The 27,235-nt window shown below is 43.4% G+C and overlaps 1 protein-coding gene and 1 non-coding gene across 6 annotated transcripts; one reads left to right on the top strand and one right to left on the bottom strand.

Annotated features, from left to right (window-relative positions):
* Positions 1–3,946: 3,946 nt before the first annotated feature.
* On the bottom strand, positions 3,947–25,829 carry pfkpa (phosphofructokinase, platelet a). Of its 5 annotated transcripts, XM_076887956.1 has the most exons (23): positions 25,567–25,829; positions 22,910–22,983; positions 22,022–22,099; positions 20,729–20,918; positions 20,308–20,473; positions 20,004–20,048; positions 19,809–19,917; positions 19,065–19,160; positions 17,797–17,889; positions 15,979–16,104; positions 15,317–15,381; positions 14,998–15,067; positions 13,910–14,056; positions 12,711–12,781; positions 12,408–12,495; positions 11,531–11,683; positions 10,382–10,534; positions 8,811–8,975; positions 7,573–7,634; positions 7,211–7,322; positions 6,787–6,886; positions 4,872–4,977; positions 3,947–4,748 (listed from the first exon to the last, which is right to left on the bottom strand). In XM_076887956.1, the coding sequence occupies exons 1-23, from the start codon at positions 25,658–25,660 to the stop codon at positions 4,592–4,594; spliced, it is 2,520 nt and encodes an 839-aa protein (XP_076744071.1). In that variant the 5' UTR covers positions 25,661–25,829; the 3' UTR covers positions 3,947–4,591. The 5 variants fall into 5 exon arrangements, with proteins under 5 accessions (XP_076744071.1, XP_004568555.1, XP_004568554.1 ...); XM_004568498.3 differs by lacking the exon at positions 10,382–10,534; XM_004568497.3 differs by lacking the exons at positions 10,382–10,534; positions 19,065–19,160 and adding an exon at positions 19,516–19,611.
* On the top strand, positions 14,661–14,733 carry trnat-ugu (transfer RNA threonine (anticodon UGU)). The gene has a single exon. It is a non-coding gene; the product is annotated as a tRNA-Thr (tRNA).
* Positions 25,830–27,235: the final 1,406 nt, after the last annotated feature.

Consider the following 27,235-nt stretch of genomic DNA (forward strand, 5'->3'; position numbering starts at 1 on the left):
GCGCCCATTGGGGTCTGAGCAAATTATAGTGAAGAGAAACAAGGCGTCTTTTTGTGCAGAGGCGTGGGCGTGAACCTGAATTAAACGCACCGCTTTTAAGTTATGGATGATAATTATTCTGGGAGGGTCTGTTGGGAGTAAAGGTGATTCAGGTAGCTTTTTCTTCAAATTGCATTTCACGTCACGGCACTGTCGCTAAGCGATGGCCTCAGCACAGCCATATATGTATGTAATTGCTTGCCGTTAAGTTGGAGGAAAAAAGGTCCGTTTAGGCTGGAAAAAGAAGCCCAATTACATGTATACACAATTAATACACCCATGGGAAATAGAAATTTTCTTTCAAATGATAAGATTAATTCCTAATTATGGCCTCACACACACGCACACACACGTGCACACTCACACAAGGCCTCACACAGCTAATCTACTTTAGTAATAAGCTAGTGTACACTGAAATAGTGAAGAGAGAAGTGGACAGCAGCTGATGGAGGGAATCCGTGTCATAGTGGACTCAATGAACCGGGGCACAGCGCAGGCCTGACGGTCCTCTGCTGCCATCTGCTGGCTGTAACATATATCATGGTTGGTGCAGCACAGAGGGCTTTTAGGAGTTTTTGTTTACCTCCTCCATGCCTGCCATCCCTGCATTTACTGAAGAGAAAAAGTGCATAACAACGATTGGTCCGTTAGTTGGCACCTTGTAACTGTTTTCAGTCTCTTTGAAGATGCTGTATGTATGGTGCAACCACACGTGTGCACTATCGTTTCGAATTACTTTGGCTCTTTTTGTGTCTCCCTTGTTGTGCTTCTCTTCATGCTTATATTTGCTTCTCTGTAGATTATGGTGGATTTTTCCTTTTCTTCGTATTTCTTTGTAGTTTGTTGTTACTTTGCATCCTTTATTGTGTTTGAACATTTTGCTTCTCTTTACAGTTTGCCTCTTTTTTATCTTGTTTTTCTATTTGTGCTGATTTTATTATGTATTGTTTGTTTATTTTGTGTAATTTAGTCTAAGGAGCTTAGAAAGAAAAGCGTCTGGACTTCTTTGAGTTGCTTGAAGACGTTTCACCTTCATCCAAGAAGCTTCTTCAGTTCTGGGGTCAAATGGTGGAGAGTCCCAGATTTAAGATAAGATAAGATAAGATAAGATAACCTTTATTAGTCCCACACGTGGGAAATTTGTTTTGTCACAGCAGGAAGTGGACAGTGCAAAAGTTATGATGCAAAAATTAGAATACAATAAGAATAAATACAGTACACAGCTGTACAGAATAGAATAAAATAATATACTATATACAGTAGAATAAAATAGAATAAAAATATACAATAAGATAAAAATAGAATACGAATGCTATATACAACTGAGTAAAAATACAACGATGCCAGAAAAGATTATTGCACTTAGTGTTATTGCACATGTGTGGATGTGTGTGCTTGATCAGTTAAAGTCTTTGTTGTGGAGTCTGACAGCAGTGGGGAGGAAAGACCTGCGAAATCTCTCCGTCCCACACCGTGGGTGCCGCAGTCTCCCACTGAAGGAGCTGCTCAGTGCTGTCACAGTCTGCTGCATGGGGTGGGAGACGTTGTCCAACAGGGATGACCGCTTAGCCGCCATTCTCCTGTCACTCACCACCTCCACTGGGTCCAGAGGGCATCCTAGAACAGAGCTGGCCCTTCGGATCACCCTGTTCAGTCTCTTCCTGTCCCCAGCAGAGATGCTGCCGCCCCAGCAGACCACACCATAAAAGATAGCAGAAGCCACCACAGAGTCATAGAATTTCTTCAGGAGTGGGCCCTCCACCCCAAACGACCTGAGTCTCCGCAGCAGGTACAGCCTGCTCTGCCCTTTCCTGTAGAGGGCGTCTGAGTTATGAGTCCAGTCCAGTCTGTTGTTCAGATGAACACCAAGGTACCTGTAGCTGTCCACAGCCTCAATGTCCATACCTTGGATGTTCAGTGGTTGCAGTGGAGAATGCTTGTGCCTGCGGAAGTCTACCACCAGCTCCTTGGTTTTACTGGCGTTGATCTGGAGGTAGTTCAGCTGGCACCAGTCCACAAAGTCTTGAGTCAGTCCTCTGTACTCCTTGTCGTCCCCATCAGTGATGAGGCCGACTATTGCAGAGTCATCAGAGAACTTCTGCAGGAAGCACTGGGTGGAATTGTGGGAGAAGTCTGCAGTGTAGATGGTGAAGAGGAACGGAGCCAGAACCGTTCCCTGTGGGGCCCCCGTACTGCAGACGACCCTGTCCGACACACAGCCCTGAGTCCTCACATACTGTGGTCGGTCGGTGAGGTAGTCCAGGATCCAGGTAGTGAGGTGATGGTCCACTCCAGAGTTCTCCAGCTTGTCCTTCAGAACCGAGGGAAGAATAGTGTTGAAGGCACTGGAGAAATCAAAGAACATGATTCTCACAGTGCTTCCAGCGGTCTCCAGGTGAGCGAGGGAACGATGTAGGAGGTGAATGACGGCATCATCCGCGCCAATGCCAGGCTGGTAGGCAAACTGAAGTGGGTCCAGTGATGAGCTTGTTAGGCGCCGAAGCTGAGCCAGGACCAACCGCTCCAGGGTCTTCATCAGGTGGGATGTCAGAGCCACCGGCCTGTAGCTGTTGAGGTCCTTGGGGCGTGAAGTCTTTGGCACTGGTACAACACAGGAGGTTTTCCAGAGCTGTGGGACTCTTCCCAACCTCAGGCTCAGGTTGAAGAGGTGCTCCATCACCCCACACAGTTGGTCCGCGCAGGACCTGACGACCCTCGAGCTGATGCCATCTGGGCCCGCTGCCTTCTTGCCATTAATCCTCCTCAGTTCCCTCCTAACCTGGGTGGTTGAGAGAGACAGGCTGGAGCCTTGTGTTGAGTGTGTATTGGATGCTGTTGTTGGGGGTGGGGGGGAGTGAGCAGGGTGAATAGAGGAGGTGTGAAGTGTCTGAGGTGTCAGAGGTGGAACAGCAGCAGTGGGGGTGGGTGAGTCTGCAGCCGATGTTGTAGACTGTCTCATGGTTGAATCAAATCTGTTGAAGAAATGATTCAGTTCATTTGCCCACCTCACATCCCTCCCAGGCAGAGAGTTCTGCTGTTTGTGGCCTGAGATGGTTCTGAGGCCTCTCCAGACTTCACCAACGTTGTTTTGCTGAAGCTGGTTCTCCATCTTCTGCCTGTAGCTGTCCTTCCCATTCCTTATCATTTAAACCCTGTGGGAGTGTCCCCCGAGAGGGACATGGACCCCCTATTGATCCTCTACCTAATCACACACGCCAGGGTGTGAAAATGGGTGTAGGTCACAATCAGCCAAGGTTTCGGGTGAGCCCATAGTGAAACCTAGCCCCACCCTATCATGTGATTTCCTGAGGTCAAATGACCCAGGATGTGAGTGGGCGTTAAGGCGACTGGGTGACTGAGAAGTGGATGCAGACATCGTGTTAATTTAGTTAGTTAATACAGTCGACACTATTGCCTCACAGGAAGGAGGTCCTGGGGCCTTTCTGTCCAGGTGCTCTGGCTTCCTCTCACAGTCCAAACACATGCAGGTAGTGGGGTGAGGGGAACTGCTTATCTAAATTGGACATAAAGGCTTAATGTGGCCGTGTGTCTGTGTTAGCTCAACACACTGGTGTCCTGTCCAGGGTGTGTCCTGCCTCTCACCCTTCAGCCCCTCCATGACCATGAATTGGATAAGTAGTTTGTCATTAGGTTAACTTTGCAACAACAAATATTTACACAGCTAATGAATGGCTCATTAATCTGACACTCGGGGCCACGAGCCTGCTAACTGGCTTCACTAATCTTCAGGCTTCACCAAGAGTCAGTCAACTGAAAGCGATTTTGATTATACAAGCTCTAGTTAAACCCCAAAAATGTCAATTAAATGACTGGAAGAACTGTAATAATCCCAGATGAAATAAAAGGACATCGTTTGATGGAAAGTGACAATCGTGACTCAGGCACATCTCAAGTATGATTTTATTCTGTGGGTCTCATATACATCTAACTCTGTTGGTGCAATATAACAGACAGCTACTCAGTACAGCAGTGCCTACATTTTTAATATATCCACATTTACAAGCAAAAATAATTTTTAAAAGATAAATATTAGTTTCCTTGTTAAAGCACAGAATGGAGTTCTCTTGGCTTGCAGCAAAACTATATTGCATCAGTCTCATATAAATATGCTTAACCTCACACTCGTTCTAAGAAGATACGCACTGGTTTGTGCTGCAGATAAAGTGCCTACTCTGCAGCTCTGCAGTCAGAGAATGTCGAAGCAACTCAAGACACAGAAAGTGCAATTTAAAAACACTAAAAAGATCCAGGGCGACGAGGACACACAGATGCATGGCAGGACAGCTGTGTGTGTGTGCATTTGATAAGAGGAGGAGAGAGGCTAGACTACAGTTGGTGAGTTTTTTTAAAACAAAACTGAGAGGAGCGCCACTAAAAGGAATGACAGTAACAGACCATGAACACAGCATGTGGCCAGAAAAAAAAGTGTTCATGTTGTAACAGGAGCTCATTTACAACACAAAGACTGACACCTCACAAAATTTCCATCATACACAAAGACTGAACTCAGACCGTCATACAGCGCGGGCCTTCACATGGCCACTGAAGCGTCCGAGTCTTTTGGTCGATTGTGTACGACGTGCTCGAGCTGTCCGGAGTCGGAGACGTCGTAGCTCGTCTTGTACTTAGCCAAGATCTTCATCAAAGGACGCAGCTTCAGCCACCACTGCTCCTTGGGGATCCTGTGACTGCACACAGATGAAGAAACGTCAGTGTCAGCGTTTATTTCGGCATTTCTTTCTCATTTTGGACTCCCGAGTTCTCTTCTGGACTAATCTCCCTGTGTGCCAGCGAGCTACTGTGATACATACACAAAGTCAGTCTCATCCTTGAGTTGGACCACAGGCTGGAAGACCAGAGTCCTGCGGCGCATTCCCAGCAGACAGCAGGAGTCCTCGGTGTTAGCAAACACTCGGCCTGCACACAAACACTGAATCAATCAAAGGTGCAAACACAGGAAGTCCCTGATCTTACAAACATGCATTAGGGTGGAATTAAAGCCACTGGAAACCCAAACCTACAACAGCGTTCCAGCTGTGGGTCTATGCAGTGCCGTTATTTTGGAACTTTTTGATCGCTAGATTTAACTTCCTACACCTCTGTGTGTCAGTGATTTAAAAGCCCACTGGTGAAAATGACTAGTGTCATTGTTTTTGTAGGAGAAACAGTGGACTACACTGGTGATCAGGGTTACCCTCACATCAGCAGCAAAGGATAACTGCTTCCCTTCTTAAAGTCGGTGATTTTGTTAGTTGGCACCAGAAAAACTAGTCGTTTCATTATTAATATTTTGTTAATGTATAAAGCGAGTTAACTGTAGAGTTGAAGCTGCGTCTATGTAGCCAACCACCAACAGCCACAGCTGCCTTACCAGCAGATGGCAGCAGCACCCCACCCTGCCTCTCTCTGTGATCGGTAGCTTTAAGAAGATCAATCACAGCAGAACATGGATCAGCAAACATACGACCCGATGGCCAGAACCAGACAACCAAAGGGTCCATCCTGACCTGCTTGATAGCTTTCAAAGAAGGGCGTGCATTTTGCACCTTTAACTGTATTTTAATCAGTTTTGCAGGCCTGTTACTGTGGCTTGTACGCCACAGTAAGAAAAAAAGAAAAGAAGGGAAACTTCTTCTGTATTATCAGTAGTCAAATTTCTTTTTTAAGTCTCTATTTTGTATACGGTAAAAAAAAATCAGAACTTTTGAACTTTTCAATTCACAAATAATTTCTGTTTTTTAATTACAGTCCTTTTTTTGTTAAAGTGTAATCCCAGTGACTGAGCTCAGTTTTTAATGTTTTTGGACTTTTTTGTCTCATCAAAAAGGCCAAGGACTCACCTAAACTCTCAACTTTGATACCATTTGTAATTGTTATGATTTTTGGCTAAATTCCCAGTGGCTTTCACATTGAGAGGTATCTGGGGAGGTGGGGGTGGTTCACAGTGATTTCTTTCTACCAGCTAGTGGCTATCTGAAACATCATCATAAATGAAACAGCTGCAGTGTGGTTTAAGAGGATGAGAAAACTGAAGCACAAAGAGGTGTTGATATGGAAGCCATGAACAAAAGCAACTGAATTGAGATAAAGCACCGCACACTACCAAGAAAATGTGGGAAAAGCAGGAAAAAGAAATGTGCGTGTCGCTCACACAGCCCATGCTTGCACATTTCCATTTCAGAAAGGACCTGGAAACAGCACTGCATGGTGGCTGCCGGTAAATTTGGAAGGCATGGGCAGATTGCATCCTACATGTGTGTAACAGAACAGTGAAAATGACACACACAGAAACACACACACACACACACTGGGAGTATGGTGCTAAAATGAAAACACAAGATAGGAGCTAAATATGTAGATGGTCATGGAGCCAGCATGAAGAAGAGGATTTACCTTCATCTTATGTCATCCGAGTGTAAGAGAAATGGACACAAAAAAACAAAACAAAAAGAGGAGTTTTAACTTTAATGGCGGCCTTATTACACAAACAGTGTACAGGTCGGTTGTGTCGTATCAGATGAGGAAGCGTGTCGGTCCTCATTAAAATGCTACATTGATGAGTGTAAATGATCAATAATTCATTTTCTTTGTGAGGATAAACATACATCAAAATGTCAGACAGAGTGACTCCATGACAGATCTGCTTCACAACGGCCACGCCTCTGCAGGGAGGGAGGATCGGCTACCGCGGGTCTAATTACAGGCTGCAGGGAACATTAACCTTACCTTGTCTGAACGTCTCAACCAGCTTTTTGGAGACCCACTGCATGGCCTTGGCTGAGATCTTGGTCCCAAAGTTCCGGTCAAATGGAGACGGCGCTCCTCCCTTTGAAAAAAAATTAAGAGTTTTCACTCATCCACCAGATCTTTCCCCCCTTTCTTCTTAATTGAACACATGTTTGCTGATGTGGTTTGCTAGCTGTGCTATCTTTTCATTACAAACTAGATTTTCCTCAGAGATCATCAAAGTTTTGTGTGTTCCAGTTTTTTTATGTGCTAATCTCAAGATACACAAATCCAAAATACAACAAAGACCAGCCATGTAAACTGAGAACATGCATATTCATGATACAAATATGGAAAATTGGCACTTCTGTACTCTGGAGGAGACGTTACCACTGATTATTTATACAATGGGAAATCAGCCCACCTGCTGCATGTGTCCCAGCACATTCTTCCTGCAGTCAAACACCCCCCTGCCTTCTTCAGAGTACAGCTGATAGATGAAGTCTGTTGTGTAGTTCTCATTGCAGTTCTCATTCCTGACAGACACACAGTGAAAGTGTTAGCAGAGGCACACTCACGATGTGAGTTGACGCTCACGCTAGCTGGACGTCATCAGTGGGAGCCGGATCGTAAAATGTCAACACTGTCAAAACTGTCGGCTTCACCACAACATTTGTTTACTATACAAGGAGCTTCAAACACCGAGGGATGGAAATGCATGTTTACACTGCAGCTCATTACAAAGAGATGCTGGCTGGAAATTTAAGGTGACTGTCATTTTCTTACCTGAGGACCAGACCTCTCTGAATGCTCGTCTTCATTTTCTCTGTCAGATGTTCAACATTGGCCTGTGGGACGAAGTAGTGCATGTGGCTGATGTTAACACATAGGTGGCTCTGTAAGGTCTGCCTTAGAACTAGAGTAGGGTGACATCTAGTGGATAAAACCAGGAATGACATGTAAAGAACTGAGCCTGAAACTTAAAGGGGACCTATGTTGCTTTACCTTATTTACTGCCATATACACTAACGGCCACTTTTTTAGGTACACCTCGTTTGCCTTCAGTGCTGGTACTAAGGGGCCTAAAGTTTTCCAAGAAAATCCCCCGACACCATTACACCACCAGCAGTTAATGCATGGCAGAATGGAGCCATGCTTTTATGCCGTTTATGTCAAATTCTCACCCTGCAGTCCCAAAGCTGCAGCAGAAATAGGCTCGACAGCCCAGGCAACATTAACTGTTGCTTCAGCTTGCAGTTGTAAGCTGACAGGAGTGGACCCTGCTGTGGTCCCCTGCTGCTGTAGTTTGACTTGTTGTGCATTCAGAGGTGTTCTTCTGTAAACCACGGTGGTAACGAGTGGTTATTTGAGTCACTGCTGTCTTCCTATTAGCTCAGAGCTGTCTGACTATTCACCTCAGACGTCTGGCATCAACGAGGCCCTTTCACCAAGAGGACTGCAGTTTGTCTGGATGCTTTCTTATTCTTTGATCGATCTCTGTAAATCCTAGAGATGGTTGTGGGTTCAAATCCCAGTAGATCAGCAGTGTCTGCATGCCAGATGCAGTGAGTAATTGTCATGTGACTGGCTGATTAGATATTTGGATTAAAAGGAATTTAAACTGGTGTACCTACAAAAGTGGGCATTAAGTGTATATACACTATAAATATAACAGATTCCATCATTATTAAAGTTATTATTGAATGTTTTTGTTTTCATACAGGATAGTTTTCTTTTTGCTGCTGTTTGTTTTGTTAGAATGTTTTATTTGCTTGCTTACTTCAGTGTTTATTTCTGAGCATTTATATAACACTGTGTGTTGTTCATTGGACAATACGAAAATAACTGTAATAAAGGGAGAATGTCCTTGGAGAGAGAGGAGCCAAAACTGTTTGTTTGTTTATTTTGGAACTGTGACTCATGCAAAGCTACTTCAGTCCAAGAATAAAAAGCTGGTGCTGAAATGACCATCACAGGTCTACTTTAAATAATGAATGCATACTGGTTCTGTGGTTGCGTCATACCTGCAGTTCTTTGATGTCAAACGGCTCCTCGTAGATGTAAGCAGCATCGGCCCCTGAAGCCAGGCCCCCCACCGTGGCCAGATAGCCACAGTAGCCTCCCATAGTCTCAATAATGAACACACGTCTCTTGGTCCCACTGGCTGATTGCTTGATGCGGTCACAGGTCTGACACACGCACATGAGCTCACAAAGTCAGTACACATTCAGCACTAATGTGTCAAAGCTAACCTCTGTAACCCTGAGCTCATATTTGCCCATCAAGGTAAACATAAAGATTAGTGTTAACTTAAGACTTTCCACACAGTAGAACAACAGCATGCTTATTTAGCGAATAGCTACATTTCAACAACAGATTCATCTAAATGCTGCTTTCACCAGACAGACTGGATCCTGCGAAAGACGACAGAACACGTCAGATGGTAACATTAAATTCAGAATTCATATGCAAACACTTGGTTAAATTCTATGTGGAAACATTTTTCTTCCTGTGCTAGATTTTTATTTTGATAGCCCAGTGCTGACAATCAGCTAAATATGAGATAATCTAGCGTCAGTTTAGAAGTTGCAGCAGTGGTAAAAATATAAAAATATGTGTTACTGTGAATTCACGTGCTCTGCAGAGAGCCCGTCTCCCAAAAATGGGAAATCGTGCTATAGTGTATCCTTGTGCTTTTAAATGAGAATGTGTTGAAACAGCACAGGGCGATCGTGGCTTATGAGTTGGGAGATTGCCTTGTAATCGGAAGGCTGCCGGTTCGAGCCCCGGCTTGGACAGTCTTGGTCGTTGTGTCCTTGGGCAAGACACTTCACCCATTGCCTACTGGTGGTGGTCAGAGGGCCCGGTGTCCAGCAGCCTTGCCTCTATCAGTGCGCCCCAGGGTGGCTGTGGCTACAATGTAGCTTGCCATCACCAATGGGTGGATGACTGGATGTGTAAAGCGCTTTGAGGTCTTTAGGGACTAGTAAAGCGCTATATAAATACAGGCCATCCAATAAATAAACTGTTACTTTAGCTTTTAACAGGGTTAGCTCTAAGAAGTAACATTTGTAACAAATCTGTTTCTCTGCATGGACACAAGCTAACAATTTTGTAAATCACTATCCTGGAGCCCTCAAAGTGCTTCAGCATATCATATATTTAATGTTAGAAAACAAACCTGATGTACTTAAATGTGCACAATTTTACTTCATGCTTTTGTGTATGATTTAAAAGAACTGAGAAAGTTGTGCACCAAACTTTTCCATCTTTCTCAGTTGTTTTGATGATGTGAGGGGGATCAGTAGGAAAACACTTTTTTCCAATTTTTCGCAGCAGCACATGAATGCACAGTTTATGTTTGAGTTAGTGTTCGGGCTAAGTTTAATTCATTGACTTTTGTTGCCTTTACTGTAACCTAAATCCAGAGAAAATAGTGTAGCACCTTCTGTAAGCGGACAGTTTGCTGAGTATTAGCACTGGACCACAGTTTTCTCTCTTGCACTTTCATATCATGCCTCACGTTCAGTGTCTTTGCACAAGCATCTTGAACAAAGCGCTCAAAGCTCTGCTGGCGGCGGTTTGACTGCCTTACCTCCACAATGGCATTGAGGGCCGTGTCTGCCCCGATACTTAGATCGGTGCCGGGTACATTGTTACTTATGGTGGCAGGCAGCATACACATCGGGATGCAAAACTCCTCATAGCTGGCGCGAGCCTCATACAGCTGCAGCAGACTCTCAAACGCCTGAAGCAGCAGTATACAGAAAACGCGTTAGACGACCGGTCACTTATAGAGAGAGAGGGGTGAATCTCTCTCAGTTTGCAAGAGAGTATCCCGCCATTCCGGCATGTTCCGTGTGATAGCGGCTATGGCTTCCCTTTGGCAGAAAGGACGGGAGGATGGGATTGTGAACAGAGTGGTGGAGAAAAGAAAATAAGAACAGAAAGAGTGGCAGAGCAGAGAGGGGAACGTGTAATCAGAACAGGAAGTTGATGTGCAGAGAGAGAAAGCAGAGGGAAGGATGATAAACAGGGACAGACAAAGAACAGATGAAGAGACAGGACAGAGAGACGTGTGCTTGTTGGCCTCAGAATCTGCTCCACGGTGACGCGGCATATAACAACCACATGACAGCCAGATCTGCTTATATTCAGCAGGACAAGCAGGGCCAGTCGAGTCTGCATACACAGCAGGAGGACATGAAGATGGCCAAGCTGCGATTCCAGTTTGAAACAGCACACGTTACCTGAACTACAGGCTGTTAAGCTTGTGTTCTGGCGATATGTAGACGTCAAAACCTGCATGCAGCCAGCCACTCGTCATGACGTGTCAGAGGACACTATCACAAACACACAGACAGGGAGAAGGGCAAGCAGAGCAAAACATGGCGGCCACAACACGTGTGCACCTCACAGCATGCCTCCATGTTGACACTCACTTACTTACCTGAAGGGAGCTTTACGTTTACCAGTCACGCCTCACGGTGCTGACATGACTCACTTTGTCTGTCTGAATTTCTAGTTTTTAGGGAGGCTTTTTGTGCCACGTGTGGCTGACAGATGCCACCGTTACAAGGATTTCTTCCGAATGATCCCCTGACAGGCTGGTGACTGGTAAAACACAACACTGTGGGTTTTTCCCCCTTGTTGAAACACAGCTGGCTGGCTTGTAAAGTGAGCGGATGTGTTTGTGTGTCTGTGTCATGTCTGTCTATTCCTGTTGGCAGGCCCCATCACTTACAGTAGTGATGGCGTTCAGAGCCGTGTCAGCGCCAATGCTGAGGTCAGAGCCCGGCACATTGTTGGAGACAGTGGCTGGGACCATGACCATGGGCACACAGAACTCGTCATATTTCCCACGAGCCGTTAACAATTCCAGCAGTGACAGGAAGGCCTGCAGGGCAGAGCCAAGTGCTTTAGTGTCTGCGAGGGGTTTGGAAGGTTGGTCTGGAAGAGAGGTGCTACTTGCCACAAAGGAAAGGGTAAGACATAAGTGGAGGGTGCCAAGGGGAGGAGCCAGGTCTATCACAACGGACAGCAGCGAAACAGACAGGTACCACTCCACATTCACCCTCAAAAAACACACACACACGTACATCATACACAGGATAACTCATTTACTTGCATTCATCAAAGGAAAAGTAAAGCTGGTGAGCATCTATACAGGAGTGCGTGAAATGGCTGAAGAAAAGCAGGTGTTCTCTGTTTCCAAATCAGATCAAATCGAGTCAACTTCAGTTAAATAATCCAAAAACATCATGTTAAGGAGTCTTCTTTCTCACTATATAGCTATACATATATATCATATACCATTTAACATGTAATGCTAAATATTAGCTTCCAATGTTGCAGTTCTGCAGCTCTGCTTTTAGGCAGAGAATTGAATTTAAAGCATAGTTTTGTACACAGCTATGCATGGAACCATACAGAGGTGTGCTGAAATGAAGCGGGATAAGGCTGATGGAAACATTATACTGTTTATTGTAACATGTCATAAATATTCATAATTTAAAAGCTTTTAAGCTTGTACACAGACTTAAAGATGAGAAGCATCTACTGACAGACTCAACAAGTTAAAAGCAAAACGAGCAGAGACAAAAACTGAGTGTGAAACTTACCTCGAATCCACCGATAATCAGCAAAGCATTTATATTGTGCTTTCGCATTTGCTCAGCAATTTTCTCCACGTGTTTTGCAGGAAGTGTTCTGAGGATTACAAAATGAGTATTATGAAAAAAAAACATTATGCAAATATACAAAATCATTGAAATACAAAGTGTATGGCTGGGAATTTAGTTTCTTAAAGCCGTCTATGAGGAAATTCTCTGGATACACTGGTACAGTGCTGATACAGATTCCATCACCTTTGTAGATATCTCAATTTAATCATCATTTTATAAGAAAAACTGAAGACTCTTTACCTTTTTGTCCCCAACAGGGAGCCACCCTGTCCCGTCCAACCTCCAACATCACCCCATTTCACCTCCTTAATCTGAAGGGTAGATGGATGAGACATATACGTTAGCTATTACTGATGAGTGGAGCTGTTCACAGGATGCTTTTATTTATTTTGTTTTGTTTTAAATGTTCTAATTTAGTGCTCTTCTAACCTGCAACGAGCTGAAAAGCTCCAAAAGCTGGTGCTTTTCTTTCTTTGTTGTGTTAAGAGTTGCACAGAGACTAATGAGTCCCAGTGTGGAAGCTGTTTTCTCCCCAATTTATTTTCTTAAGTTTGCATCTCTCTCACAGTTGTGTATTTTCTGTCCTATCCTCCTGGTTCTCAGGGCAGACATAGCAAACACCAGAGTTAATTTGCTGGACAATCTCTTTCATGTAGCAGCAGAAACTAACAAAGCGTGTAGCAGAGAGTGCTTGAGTCCTGAATAACAGAAATCCATTATTCCCTCTGCTCTAATCTTCTTGGGGTCAGTAGGCACAGTCTGAATCCAGGTCTCACAGAGGATGTTTAACTAAGCAGTGACAGTGGAGACATTCTGATAGAGATAAATGATCCGATTGTTTCTTAAGTGCTGTTCACTGAGCCGACCCCACACTCTGAGCGGTTTCGTCAAAGGAGGCTAGAGGACAGAAACTAGTTATACCAGTCATGCAACAAAGAAACGGTATCACCTCAGATTACATATCAGTACAAGTTTTCATTGTTATAAGTCACACAGGTGCTGCTTGCTTTTACCCTGTATTCATAAATCTCGTGATATTGTGGTGATAGGTAATGTGAGAAAGTCTTTGACTTATCAGTACAGAGCTGTGTTTCTCAGCCCAGGGAGAACAGTCTGTTTCCCCCCACTGGATAGTTGTGGTACTGCATCGTTTCGACTGAGCCGAGCAGAGCAGGGAGAGTGAGCGTGAGGAAATTGGTTTACATTAATCTGGACAGATTATCCCCCGGGTTTCCCTGATTATGCTTTAGTGTGACTGTGCACTGTCTGACTCTCATCAAGCTAAGCCAATTCTCTCTGAGATATTGATTAAAAAATTGGAGTCACACACACAGAAGATTTTTATTAAGCTTGGAAATTATGAATGCATTTAAATAACATGAAATCTCATTAGTTTATAATGACATGCAGTAGTGCAGCAGCAGTGCTACAAGTCTCACCTGTCCTTTGTAGAATCCCTCAAAGCCATCACTGACGGCAAACATCTTGTGCCCCTCAGAGATGCCCACCCTTACAGCTGAACGGACAGCAGCATTCATGCCCGCTGCAGGGGCCCCGACATTCAGCACTGCCACATTGAAGTTGCTCTGAAGACATAAAATGCACAGCAACAGGTTATCATACATTCTGGCTCTGGAATAATCCCACCAAATGATAAAGTGTGTTTTTGAACATGGATGATCACGCTCTACAGAAGAAATCAATAAATGCTTTCTGGGGTACTCTCAGCCACATGCTGAGCCTACAGTGGTCATTATCACAGAGGCAGAGGGTGGAGTCAGACCCTAAGGCAAGGTCCACAGCATGGAGTCTGTCAGGCTGCCTCTACACTTCGCTGATTTTCAGTGTAAGCTACCTCCTATGGAGCTGCAGCTCCTGGCAGGGATGATCAAGTCCAACCCTCAGAGGGGAGCCAGGTGTGATCTAATATCACTGCACAGCAACAGTGGCCACCCGGGCCCCATATGAAGCCCACGCTCACTAAACCTTAAGGCTTCAGAGTAAATAAGAACAACATGGTTAGAAGTCAATACTTGTTCTTATTATGTGCACTTTTCATCTTTTTATAATGAACAGCAGGGAACCACTGACGCATATGACTGCTGAATACTAATGCCCTCAGCCTGATGTCACACACCCGTCTACAGGACAATGGTAATAAGGTCACTCCCTCAGAAGGTGTGCAGCGCAGGCTCCATAGCTCAGTGGTTAGAGCACTGGTCTTGTAAACCAGGGGTCGCGAGTTCGATCCTCGCTGGGGCCTGATGCCTGGACAATACTTTTTTATTTGTTTTTGCCTCCACCTCTAGATAAATAAAGTATATGGCTTTGTTTTGTCAAAGACAGCTCTTAAAATAGCAGCAGCAGTAAGGCACAACTGAGTCATTATTTGTTGGGCAGAACCTTAGGCTGACTTGGCTCCCTAAAAACAACCTGCTCTACAGGTATTCTGTGGGGGGGGCTCTGTCCTTTTTCATTTCTGTGTGTGTGTTAAGTGTGAGCAAGCAAAGCTGACACCATCACTTACAGTCGGCAGCTCGGATTCTGGTTTACGATGAGCCAGCAGTTTGTATGTCTTCAGGTTGTTTTCAAAGCTCCTGCAGAAAAACCAAGTGCAGTGAGTTCATCTGTTCCAACACTTCAATACACAGTAAACACTTCAAAACTAAGGGAGGTGTATTTGAAAATGAAGTCCATGATCCTGATTCTTTCCCTCTTTCCTCATCCTGCTGAACACTGAGTGTAAACAACAGACTGATGGTGTTCTAAAATAGCACCTTGATCCACTTTCCCTGTGTGCACTTAGAAACACCGGACTGAGTGAAGTTCAGGTCTGTCGGTCATACCTGCCCCGAAGCTTAACGGCCTCCTCAAAGCGTTTCTGGTCCATAGCTTTCTGGACCTCTTGAGTCTGGGGCAAAAAAAAGAAAGGAGATTGTTTCATTGCTTGAAATCTGCATTTAGACACGGCAGCACAAAAGTACTTTTCAATTTGATTAATCTACACGATTTGGGAATAAACATCTGCATGCAAGGTCTGTGATCTTTGAAGTGTCACAACTGCTGCATGGAGGAGAAACTGCCCTGAAGTGTGGACAGAGGAAAAAATAACGTGTGTTTGGGCAAAAAAGGTGACTAATACGTAACCTGCTCTTCACCTCTAACATTTCCTGCTACATAACGTCAGTGAGGTCTTCACTGTGAGCTCTGTTAAACCCAAACAAGGAGCGAGAACGACAAAGCTTTTTTGTGCATTTCTATGGCGGTACACATCATCATAAACAGATAATGATTAACCAGTGGCTCCATCTCAAACAATGCACTTCTCTTGTGGACACTATTGCCACTCCAGACTCTGTGCTGTCTGAAATCATTACTTAAGCTCTTTGTCTTTATGGACTCTGTGTCTGTCTCTCCTCGGCTTCTCTGGTTTTGTAAATATGTGTGTGTGCATGCCTATTGAATACGTGAGGGTCTTGGACTGTTTCCAGCACAGAGCAGCACTTACCATCTGCACACACTCCATCAGAGGCACGCGCACCGATGTGTTCCCACACAGAGACACCACACAGGCCGGCGTGTTGGCCGTGGTCTCCAGAAGCGCGAGAACAGCCTCGACACCCATGCGGCTGGCCTGCATGTGAGACGCACAGATTAAACTGCATCTTCCTCACTCATCGTTTCTATGCCAACACATTCTTCCCCTGCTCAGGGTTTCTTTTGTTCTTTTAAGTTTTATTTACTTTAAATCTAAAATTGGTTTTAATTCTCCTCTTAAACATCCATCATTTTTTTGTTTTCATCTGTAGACGTTTTGTAGTAAACGGGAAGGGTTCCTGGGATACACTTGCACGTGTGCAGAGCCACAAATCTGTTAATATGCTTAACGTAAAACCTGAGGGCAGCGCTCCTCAGACACACACGGGATTGAACAGGAAATGTTTTGGACAACTCTTCAAAACAATACTGCGGACAGGGAACATTTACTATAAATTCTCAAAAGACCATCTATTGAAATTGTGAAAATGAAATCATTTCTGATAATATAATGGCTTTTAAAATTAGGAATAACACTTTAAACACTAATAAATATGCTGCTCAAAAACATAAATGTGCCTATAAACTGCCAAAATAGTCAAAAATGTCAGTTGCAACAACCTCACGTGATAAATTTAAAAACATGATTTATTTGACAGGCCAAAAGCAAAAGATACTGCTTGGAAAAAAAATGAAAGGAATCCTTTTTAATCAGAGTAAAGCATCAAGTCAGTTAAAGTTGTGGGCACTGATCTGGTCAGTTAAGTAGCAGAGGAGGTTGCTGATCAGTTTCAGCTGCTTCGGTGTTGATCAAATTAAGAACAGGTGCAAGAGCATGGAGGAGATCCCAGGAGAAGCTTGGTTACTCTAGGAGAGCTGGACGGGGGCGTAGAAGGTCCTTAATCCATCAGCAGGAGCGCTGTCTACTCCTTTGTGCGAGGAGGAACAGGATGAGCACTGCCAGAGCTACAAAATGACCTCCAGGAGAACACCTGTGTCGATGTCTGTGACCAAACACAGAAACAGACTTCATGGGGGCCTGAGGTCCTGATGCCCTCTGGCTTCCCCTCTGTGTTCACTGCCTGGCACCGTGGAGCCCGACTCACATTTGCCATAAATACTAAAACAGGCAGGGCACCGCTGCCCTGTGCTTCTTACAAATGAGGACATGTTCAGCCTGAGCAAATGCGACAGACATGAAAGGATCTGGAGAAGCCACAAAATCGTTCAGCATGACTGGTTTGTTGGTGGGACAGTGATGGGCTGGGGAGGCATATCCATGGGAGGACACACAGACCTCAACAGCTTAGGCAACTGCACCCTGACTGCCATTAGGTATCAGGATGAAATCCTTGGACGGACGCTCAGACTGTCCAGGAGTTCAGTGGCGCTCTGGTCCAGCTCTGGGAGTAGATTCCCCAGGACATCATCCTTTGTCTCATGAGGAGCGTGCCCCGTTGTCAGGAATGCTGACGAGATTGTGGGGGTCACACAAACTACTGAGAACCATTTTTAACTACTAGCCTGCAGTAATTTGATTTTTAGGGTGTCTTCTGGAGGTTGAAGTTCATTTCCATCAAATGATCTGGCATCATTTAATTCCTTATTTTTAAAACAAGTTTTATTTAACCAACAGGCCAGAGGCAAAGTAGTTTGACAGAGAAAAATGAATCCTGCTTTTTGAGCACGTGAACCCAACAAATGTTTGATATTTTGGCCCCTAAAGTAATTCAACATTTAGCAAAAAAACATCAGAGCACTGGCTCATAACTCAGGAGGGTGGACCTACCAAGATACGGTCAAAGGCAGATGGGGTTCCTCCTCTCTGCACGTGTCCCAAAATTGTCACTCGTGTGTCGAAACCCAAGCACTTGACCACGAGCTGCGAGGAAAAGAAAAACAAGTTTGAGCAGATGGCCTGGCATCACATCATCAACATTCTCATGAAAATAACAGCTGTTCATTTAGGTAATGGATCCTTAAAGAGGCAGTTCACCCTAAAATCAAATGTCTGTACTTTCCTCAGGCCTGTGCTGCTGTTTATCACCTATATTTGCTTTGGTGTGAGTCGCTCAGCTCCAATTGGTAAGTCTGTTTTCTCTTGAATATAATGCAATCAGATGATGTTTGCCTAGTGCTGATCAGAGAAGCAAAAATTAAATAAATACATGCATTTAAAATAAACCTCACAGGTACATGCAGGCTTCCTTCCACATAACGATACAACTGTTAGTCGGTTAAACAAAATAAATTAAAAAATGTGCGTGTGTGTTGGGGGGGTTCAGTGTTTGTTTTTTTAAATAAGCATTCCTGCTGAGCTTTTTAAATGGATTTTGAGCACCACAAATCGACTGAAGAGAAGGCAGACGGCAAAGTCATCTAGATGGATAAACAGCACAAGATAAATAGGACCAGAGAAAAAGATGTTTATGTGATTTATGGGTGAAGTGTTGCTTTACTGTTGTCTAAATTCATCTAATGCATATTATATATACACTAATAAAGGTATAACTGTGTCACTAATATATACAAAACAAAGGTATATGCAAAAACATGTAAACAAACTGGCACATCACAAACTTGAACATCAACACGATCTGAAGCTGAAGAGAAGGGGAAACAACAAAGCACAAGCAAGCCGTTCTAATTTTTCAGTCATGTTAGAAAGGAGCTTTTAATTTGAAATCAAAAATAATTACTCTGCTACTTTAAATAAAAACAGAATCTCCAAATAAAAATGTTAGTAATAATTACATAATAATATCATCATGATTCACAATTTACAGTTAAAAAGTCAATTTGTAAGGAAAAAGAAGGCTATGTGTGAAGCAGCTATAAGTAAATGCTATAAGACCTATAATAGCTGTGAGGTTTAGAAAAGGTGCCTTGCAGTGCTTTGGCAGTACAGTGTGGTGAAAGCCCTCTTACCAATCTAGCAAGTGTGCTTTACAGAGCATTCCAGAAACACAGCAACAAAGCCACACCAGGGCAGCAGTACAGTAGTAGAGGTCATTCAGGAGGGAGTCAAAGCTGGAACTGGGTACACTCTGTACTTACATTCTTAACATATTCAGTGGTAATGGGTTTGTTGTTACGATCAATCGCCCCTTCGGCTACAATTATGATATTCAGCCTTTTCATCCCTGCTCGGTTCTACAAGGAGGGCGTGGTGGAGAAACAACATGACAGAAAAACTGAGACTGTGGCTGTGACGTGGGCTTTCAGAAGCACGGGGAGGGAGCCGGACGACGGCGGCAGCCTGGGAGCCGAGGACAGATTTGTTCACAATAAAAGCCTGGTGTCACCACGGCTTGTGTTCACACTTAGTTATCAGGTGTATCCTGTCTTTATTGCTGCTTGTCCACACTTTGTTATTACGGGACTGAATGTGGATACTGTAAGAAAACTGTAACCAAAGATTTTGGCGGTGTGTAGCTCAGATGGCTGGCTTGCATCAGTCAGGTCTCCGTGCTTCTGGCTTCCCCTTTCTTAACACTCAGGTACTCACATCCTTGACAAAACTAGAGGTTATAGGCTTCCCGTGCCTGTCAATGGCTCCCTCTGCAACTATGATTATGTTCAGCCTTGTTCCCCTGGAACGGGTCTAAATCATAGAACATTGGCATTTTTTTTCAAAGCAGAAAAAACACAAAATCTCACAAAAGTCTTTCGTGATTTAAAGTCTGTGTAGAAAAACAAAGAAAGGTTTGGAACAACATGTTATCAGAGTAAATATAACATTACATCTCATAGAACAACCCAGTAATACTACACTTCACTGAGTAAGTCTGACTGTGTTACCGCAGATAGTTTCTGACACATCTTCTCCTCCCAGCCATCCTCTGGAGGCATTTCAGGGATCAGCACCCAGTCTGCCCCGCAAGCCAGGCCGCTCACCAGGGCCAGGTAGCTGGGAAACACACACAGGTGATAAAGGCCTGTGTCTCTGACTGAGAGTTGATGGTTCTGGATCTGCTAAGGTTTATCTATTCTTACCCACAGTGTCTGCCCATGACCTCCAAAACAAATGTCCTCTGGTGACTGAAAGATAAGGAGAGGAAATATGATGTAGGAACGCTGATGTACCCGAGAGCAGGTGTAGAAGATACCATGATAGTTTTTTCCTGCGTTAAACTTTTCTCAACTTCAAGGCGAGTGATTGAAACAGCTGCTGGTAAGAGTGAAGGATTATTATATTTGAAATGTACCCTGATAATTAAAGCCTGAACTAGCGACTGACTTGTCACATATGCAGCTTTCACACGTAAAGCTGCTAAAGGTGCTTATGTTGACTGCTCACCTCTGTGCAGTTGTCATAATTGCGTCCACCACCTCGATGATTCTGTGCAAAGCCGAGTCAGTGCCAATTGTCATGTCAGTTCCACAGAAGTCGTTATCGATAGAGCCGACCATCCCCACAATGTGAAGGGCAGAGTACTTCTGGACGGCATCGGCCTCAATCAAACCTGAAAGGAAAAGAAGCTTAGAGCAGGACTGGGCTTTTGTCTGAGTAACCACTCTGAGTCACAGCTGTTCCTACAAACACAAATCTCTGATATTACTGGCAGGAGATACGGTTTCTCAGTATGGCACCAAATGACTCCAAGCTCCACATGCTGTGCAGAATTGTTTTCAACAGTGTAACCACGTCCTCAGAATATATAAACTGCATTTTGTCTTGACTGGAAATAGGAAACACAGAGCCATAAAGCCTCCACTACCTTGTTCCACCAACTCATTCAGCAGCCCGCTCCATTCCTCCTTGAAGAGGTTGGCTCCCGTCAGACTGCCGTCTCCACCGATCACACACAGGTTGGTGATGCCGTGCTGCACCAGGTTGTGGGCAGCCTTCAGGCGCCCCTCGTGAGTGCGAAACTCTTTGCAGCGAGCGCTGCCGATAACAGTCCCTCCCTGGTGACGATAATGGGAACGTTTTAAAAGTGTCTCCGGCCCATATCACATGGTTATTCTTTTGGTTTGAACTCCTGCGTTTGTTCTTCAACAGGAAAAGCACTACTGATAACACACCGCCTACTGCGATGTTAGAGGTTGTAATGTTTCACCACTAAACAGCCTTATCGTCTGTGTCACATGACTTACATGTTCCTCCTTTGTGCATTGCTTCCTGCAAGATAAACCTAACTTTGATAAATACATATTTCAGTGTTTTTCCACACTTTTATATTTTATTTATGGTGGGTAAAGAGGGCATGTGGATGCATTAGTCACGCCATAATAAAAAGGATAATAATTCCAATTTATAGTAAACGTCTCAAGAAATAAATCTGATGTGAGGTTAGGTTATTTATTAATTATTAAACACGTCGATATGAAGATTGTTCCTCTGCAAAGTGCTTTGAGTAAAATAAGCTGCTTATCTAGTAAGATGAACTCTAACTGCACTGTCTTGAACTGCAGCTGGTGACAATACTCCAAAGTCGCCTCGGTGGACTTCAAAGCAATACATCAAACGGGTCTCCACTTGCTCCAGGTTCTAGTTAGAATGGTTCCTCAAACTCACAGAGGATAACCGGCGTAGCACAAGGATACTATCCCCAGCTGCAGTTCAAAACAGTGGAACTGGAGTACATCTAAATGGACATGATCCTCTCTGGAGAAAGCAGCTGAATAACGCTGATTACCATCACAACAGTAGCCTGGTCAGAGAGCCAGGAAGAAAAACGATACAGGAAGGGCCAGAGTTAGCTTACTGGAAGATGACGAACTTGCAGAGTGAGAAGATCATAAATCAATCACACATCAAGGCGTTCCTCCACACAAATAAAAAGCTAAATGAGTTTTTGGACAGTTATTAAAACACCTGCCAGCCCATCCAAGTAATGTTTCCATGTGGGAAACACTGCACACTGCAGTCCAAGAACTGCAAAAGTATTTATTACTTTCGAATGTTTCCGATATAAGCCGGGAGCCCACAGGAGAGAGAACACCTGCTTATAAAAACCTCACTCTGTGTATGTTACATGTGTCTACTATAGACCATGATAATTACTCACCAACTGCAGCATGCTGGACACACTTTCCCATGTGGCTTCCTTTATGTTATCCCCACCATCCACCATACCCTGATATCCCTGATTACAGAGAAAAAAAAGAATATACATTTAACATTTATGCCTAAACTTGTGGCTTTAACTAATTTAATTAGATATAAATTACATGTAATAAACATATAAATTGCCCATGTAGCTCTGTTACATAAGTACAACATGAAATGTTACATTTAATGGAATCTGGGCAAATAAAATTTACTCAAGTAGTATACATTCAGTTTATTTTCCTTACTAATTATTTATTTGAATACATGACCATTTGATTTCTGCTGCAATTTATTTCAAAATATTGCTTCATGGTTATGAGGCCAAAGAATCATCTTTCTGAGTGTTGCACGAGCTAAGCAAACAAACACACACTCCAAATAACCTCTGGCTAACAGCCCAAAATACAACGCAACGACATCCTATTGTCATCATGACTTGAAATAATCAAAATATTTCCACATAATTCAAAACCAATGAAACTTAAATCATTAACTATAAGACTGGTGCATCCTCATACTGTGCTACCTTAGCTGGGTGCAGGGTATTCATATGAGGCATCTAAAGCCTCAGTTATGTAACATCACACTGTGTGTGAGCAGAAGCCACACGTACACAGATGTGCTGGGATCACAGGATGAGCAGACAGAGCATGGCTCTTCCCAAAGCTCTTTTAACATCTGCTTCATGAAAACAAAATAAACATCCCTGTATTGATACTGGACCCCTGGCTAGTACTGTACACAAATCCAACCATTAAAGTTGGGCTTAAATGTCTTCCAAATACTTTATAGTGATTTTCCTTGAAAATGCTACTATAGTCCTAAAGATAAATTTATGGCTCACCTCATGAATGAAATAAACCTTTGCCCCCACGTACAACCCCATTCGAACCACAGCACGCACAGCACCATTCATTCCTGAAAGAGAAAGAGTTAAAAGAAGAAATCTTAATCACAAAACAACTTGTTTTACAAGGTCAAACTTTAAACTATAGAGAGGGAAAACACATGTGTCTCAACTGCACCAAGTCATTGTAAAACCCCAATTTGCATGGCTCTCCCAGGGCTTAAGCTACATGGATATTTATTTAATCTGGGTGCAGCTGTAAACCTTTATTTATTTTTTTATGAGTATTTCTATGTCCTGGATGTGGGAGATAATGTGTGTAAGCCCAGCCTTTGCGTGTTTATAGTGTCTGTGTGTCACTTGTGGATTTTTTTGCCCCATCAGAAAGCCCTGCCATGTTTGGTCAAAAGGCTTTCCTAGCTCCTCCTACAGGTTCTGTGAGTCTGAGTGAAAATACTAACCAGTAAGACCATGCTCTGTGGCTTTAATGTCAACGTCAGGGTTAGCTTCAACACAGATGGGATAAAAACGTAAAGCTTTACCCACAGGAAGGAGGAGAACGGGAACTTGGCTAACTGGAAGAGTTGTAAACAAAGGGAAGAAAGGACTGGGTTTCCTTGTGAACCAAGCAGTACTGTTACTCTGCAACACAAAGGCTCAGCCCACTCGGGAAGCAGAGGACACAGCAGTGAGGGAAGGGAACAAATTAGGAGGAGGCCTCTGCAATGTGATCTGCTCATGAAGCCGGCAAAGCATCCAGAATTATTAGAAAAGGACCAACAATACAACCCAGTGTATAATCCATGGCACGCTGTCCTTGTTACATAACTACAATCACAGGGGCATCAGACATCAGAGTGTGGTGAAAACAGAGGCAGAATATATGAAAAGATGTTCGCGTAGATATCTCAGCTGAAGGTTTCAAAGTCTCTATCAAAGCAGAACATCTCTTCTTCTGCGTGACTGACTCTTTCTCCTGCTGACTGACTGAAAGCACTCAGCCAAGGCTACACAATGTACTCTGACATTGATGCACGGTCTCAGCTAGCATGCTGCAGACTCACTGCTTAACTCTGGGGCCAGCGCTGCGTGTTTGTTCTGCAATTAAGTGGATCAATTCACTGCTTCTGAATAACCACATTCACTCTTTGAGCTCCTGGAGGATGGAGGTTACACTATAGAATACCTGGTGTAATTAATAATAATGCATTATTAATAATTCTTCACAAATGCACTTACATAACAACAACAGGTGGTTTCTGAGAAAAGGTCAACATTTGTCTAAATTATGTATTGAAAAGTTTAAAACAGGGTGGTTATTTAGCAGAAGATTTTAACATAAACAACATTAGAAAATAAAGAAGCTTCTTTAATGCTGTAGAGCAGTGTTAGTGCTGCTGCCCTTTGTATCACAATCCAATGCTAAAAGTGGACACAACTTTGATGTGACCATGGCTTCTCAGGGTAATATTGGAAGAATATCTGGATCAATAAGCCAAAAAAAGCTGAAGTGCTTTCTGACTATTTTTAAAGCAGGATAAAGAAGTTTTTTCCCCACAAAGATACAAAGCTTCTTGCTATTTTTGTCAAATTACAATTTACAGTTTGTTTGTTAATAACTTTCCATGCAGCATGAAAACAATAAGAAGAAAACGTGTTTTAAAATATCCATATTTATTCATGTTTTGCTCATATTTCACTTTCTACAGCTTGAAAGCTATCAGGATGGATTCACTCTCTCTTTATGTTTCCTCTACTACACTGGTCACGTGTAGGCCTAATAATAAGTTACATAACAGGTAAAAATAATCACATCCTGTCTTTAAATAAAATCATAGTTTCGACTTTTGTTGTTTAATTATAAGATGATGTAACTCATTCGGATCAGCCGGCTGCCATTACAATGTGGTGTTACACGGCAGTAGTAGATGTACATGTGCTTAAGCGAAATTACGAGATGAGCCGGTGAGCACATGACCCGGGTTTCCTCTGTGACGTATAGTTGACTGGAAGAGACGTAGATGAGTTATATGCTGCTCATCACGTACACAGGATGCCGGCATCCCACAACCGCTGGCCTCCACTGTGCTAATAAAAATCCAAAGTCTCTAGTCTCGCTAAAACTGAACACGACAGAAACGCTGTGTAAGAATTTCCAACCTGTGCGCTAGTGGCCTACGCATCCACCAGAACCAGCTTTTAATGGTTACACAGCGCCCTGCACTCCTGCGTATCTGGCTTCTGCACAACCTAAATTAATTGGGAATCTGCGCTAATTAAATGCTAACACAAGCCCGTCAGTTATAATGCAATAATAAACTGTGAGGAGGAAAGCAAACCGCGCGGCTCGACCTTGACGCATCTGTCTGAGCCGCTGGGTAATGTCACACATGCCTCTGAATCAATGACAGGATGATGCTGTTAGCGACTTAGCAGGGTGCGCGGTGTTAGCATGCCGGCTAACCGTGTAAATGGCACATAACATCACAGCCTTATTGTACCACCCCGCCCCACCGCGTTTTTAAATAAAAGCCAGGCTGACTTGACAGGCAGTCACTATGACACGGCTGTGTATCTTCGCCCTTTGCGGGCCTTTCCTCACTGATACGATGCTTCACACAAGTATCCACAAAAAGTGTAACTCGATACTCTACCTTGAGCATCCCCTCCGCTCGTCAGCACCGCAATGGCTTTGCCCGCTCCCGACAGGTTCTCAAAAAATATCTTCTTGCTGTCCGGCTGCGCCATTTTCACAGCAACTCAATATATAAATAAAAATAAATATGTGTTTCCTGGCACAAGCCGATAAAAGAGAACACCGACAGTACGAAACTGTGCGGAAATGATGAAGGGCAACAATCTATGCCCTCTACCTATGTACAGTATGCCCGCTTTGGTCTCCTTCTCCTGCCTGTTCCGTATCTGGTCGCTGATTTGCATAGGCCGAGCGCGAGGACAGTTATTGGCAGAAGCTCGGGCCAATCAAATCATAGTTCCAGCAGCATCCGTTCGCTTGCAAACTAATAAGAGATGTGTGGGCGGGTCTATCATTAGAGGATGCCGGCGAGGTTTCAGTGAACCTTAGTGAGGAGGAAGCAACAGGCTGCGAAAGTTACACACAGAAACACCTGAATCATACAGTGTAAAGACGAATAAATCTATTATTTTTAAATTAATACTATGAGTAGTAATAGCAATATAAATATTTTTATTTCTATTTCTAGGCCTAGATGTTTTTATTGCAGTAACTGGTTTGCTCTATCATTAACATTTTGGTAATCCTTGTGTTTCAACTGTGTACGTTTTATAGTATTCTAAATCTATATTCTTTCACTGTTGCTGATGTATTTGCCCAACAGTGTAAGGTAAAACAAACCTTCCACAGATGCGCTACCTTATGCCATTCTTCGTAAAATGCATCGTTTACGGCCCAGGCTGACACTTTTGTGAAGTGTATTATTGTGTTTTGATCACTGCTTAAATATCATATTTACATTTGCATCACTGAAACTGTGCGCTTTCCTTAAGGCCGAAATCCTTTTACACTGGAGCTATGACTTCCGTTCAAGGTCGTTTTTTATGAGCCACTGATTTTTGTTACTACCTTTATGTGTATGGGACTCCTAACACTACACAGAGTAAGTTAGCGTTGACTATTTAAGATTTTTCACAGATAAACACAAGAATGTAAAACTATGAAACACGCAATGAGGAAGGTTCCACTTTGGATCGTTGTCTCCATCATGTGGCCTTAAGGCCAAACTACAAGTGGAAAGCTATAAAACGGAAGTACTGTGCATGTTCTGTATTGGTCTCAAACAAAAAGTGTGAGTAAAGGTCTGTTTAGTAACATATAACATCAAAACCTGAGTCATCAGCAGAAAGAAAAAAAAATCAGTCATTTTGAATTATTCTCATCACACAGCAGACACCGCTGAACGACCTAATTCAATTATAGAGTACTTTGCAATATGATTTAGAACAAGCAAATGAGGCTACTGTGCTTTTAGTCCAGAATCACCCTATTATCAGAAGAACTGTTTTTCCTGCAAACTCAAAATCGATTCAGAAGAAAATAACATTCTGATATGCATGAATGACAGCCCTTAAGCTTCAGGAACTACATACAAGGACATATAAAGTGATCCTGCTAGTGACATCACTGATAGTTGTGCACCTTCTTGCCTCACATGTGTCCCCTCAGTCCCCTTAGACACTCCTACATCTTCCCCGGAGAAGACACTGTTTGTTTTTGTGTTAGTTCCAGTCAGTTATGAGAACTGTCTCAATTTGATCACACTCACTGTCCTGAAAAGTCAAATA

The sequence above is a fragment of the Maylandia zebra genome, linkage group LG9 (assembly GCF_041146795.1).
Source record: "Maylandia zebra isolate NMK-2024a linkage group LG9, Mzebra_GT3a, whole genome shotgun sequence".
NCBI classification, from domain to species: domain Eukaryota; kingdom Metazoa; phylum Chordata; class Actinopteri; order Cichliformes; family Cichlidae; genus Maylandia; species Maylandia zebra.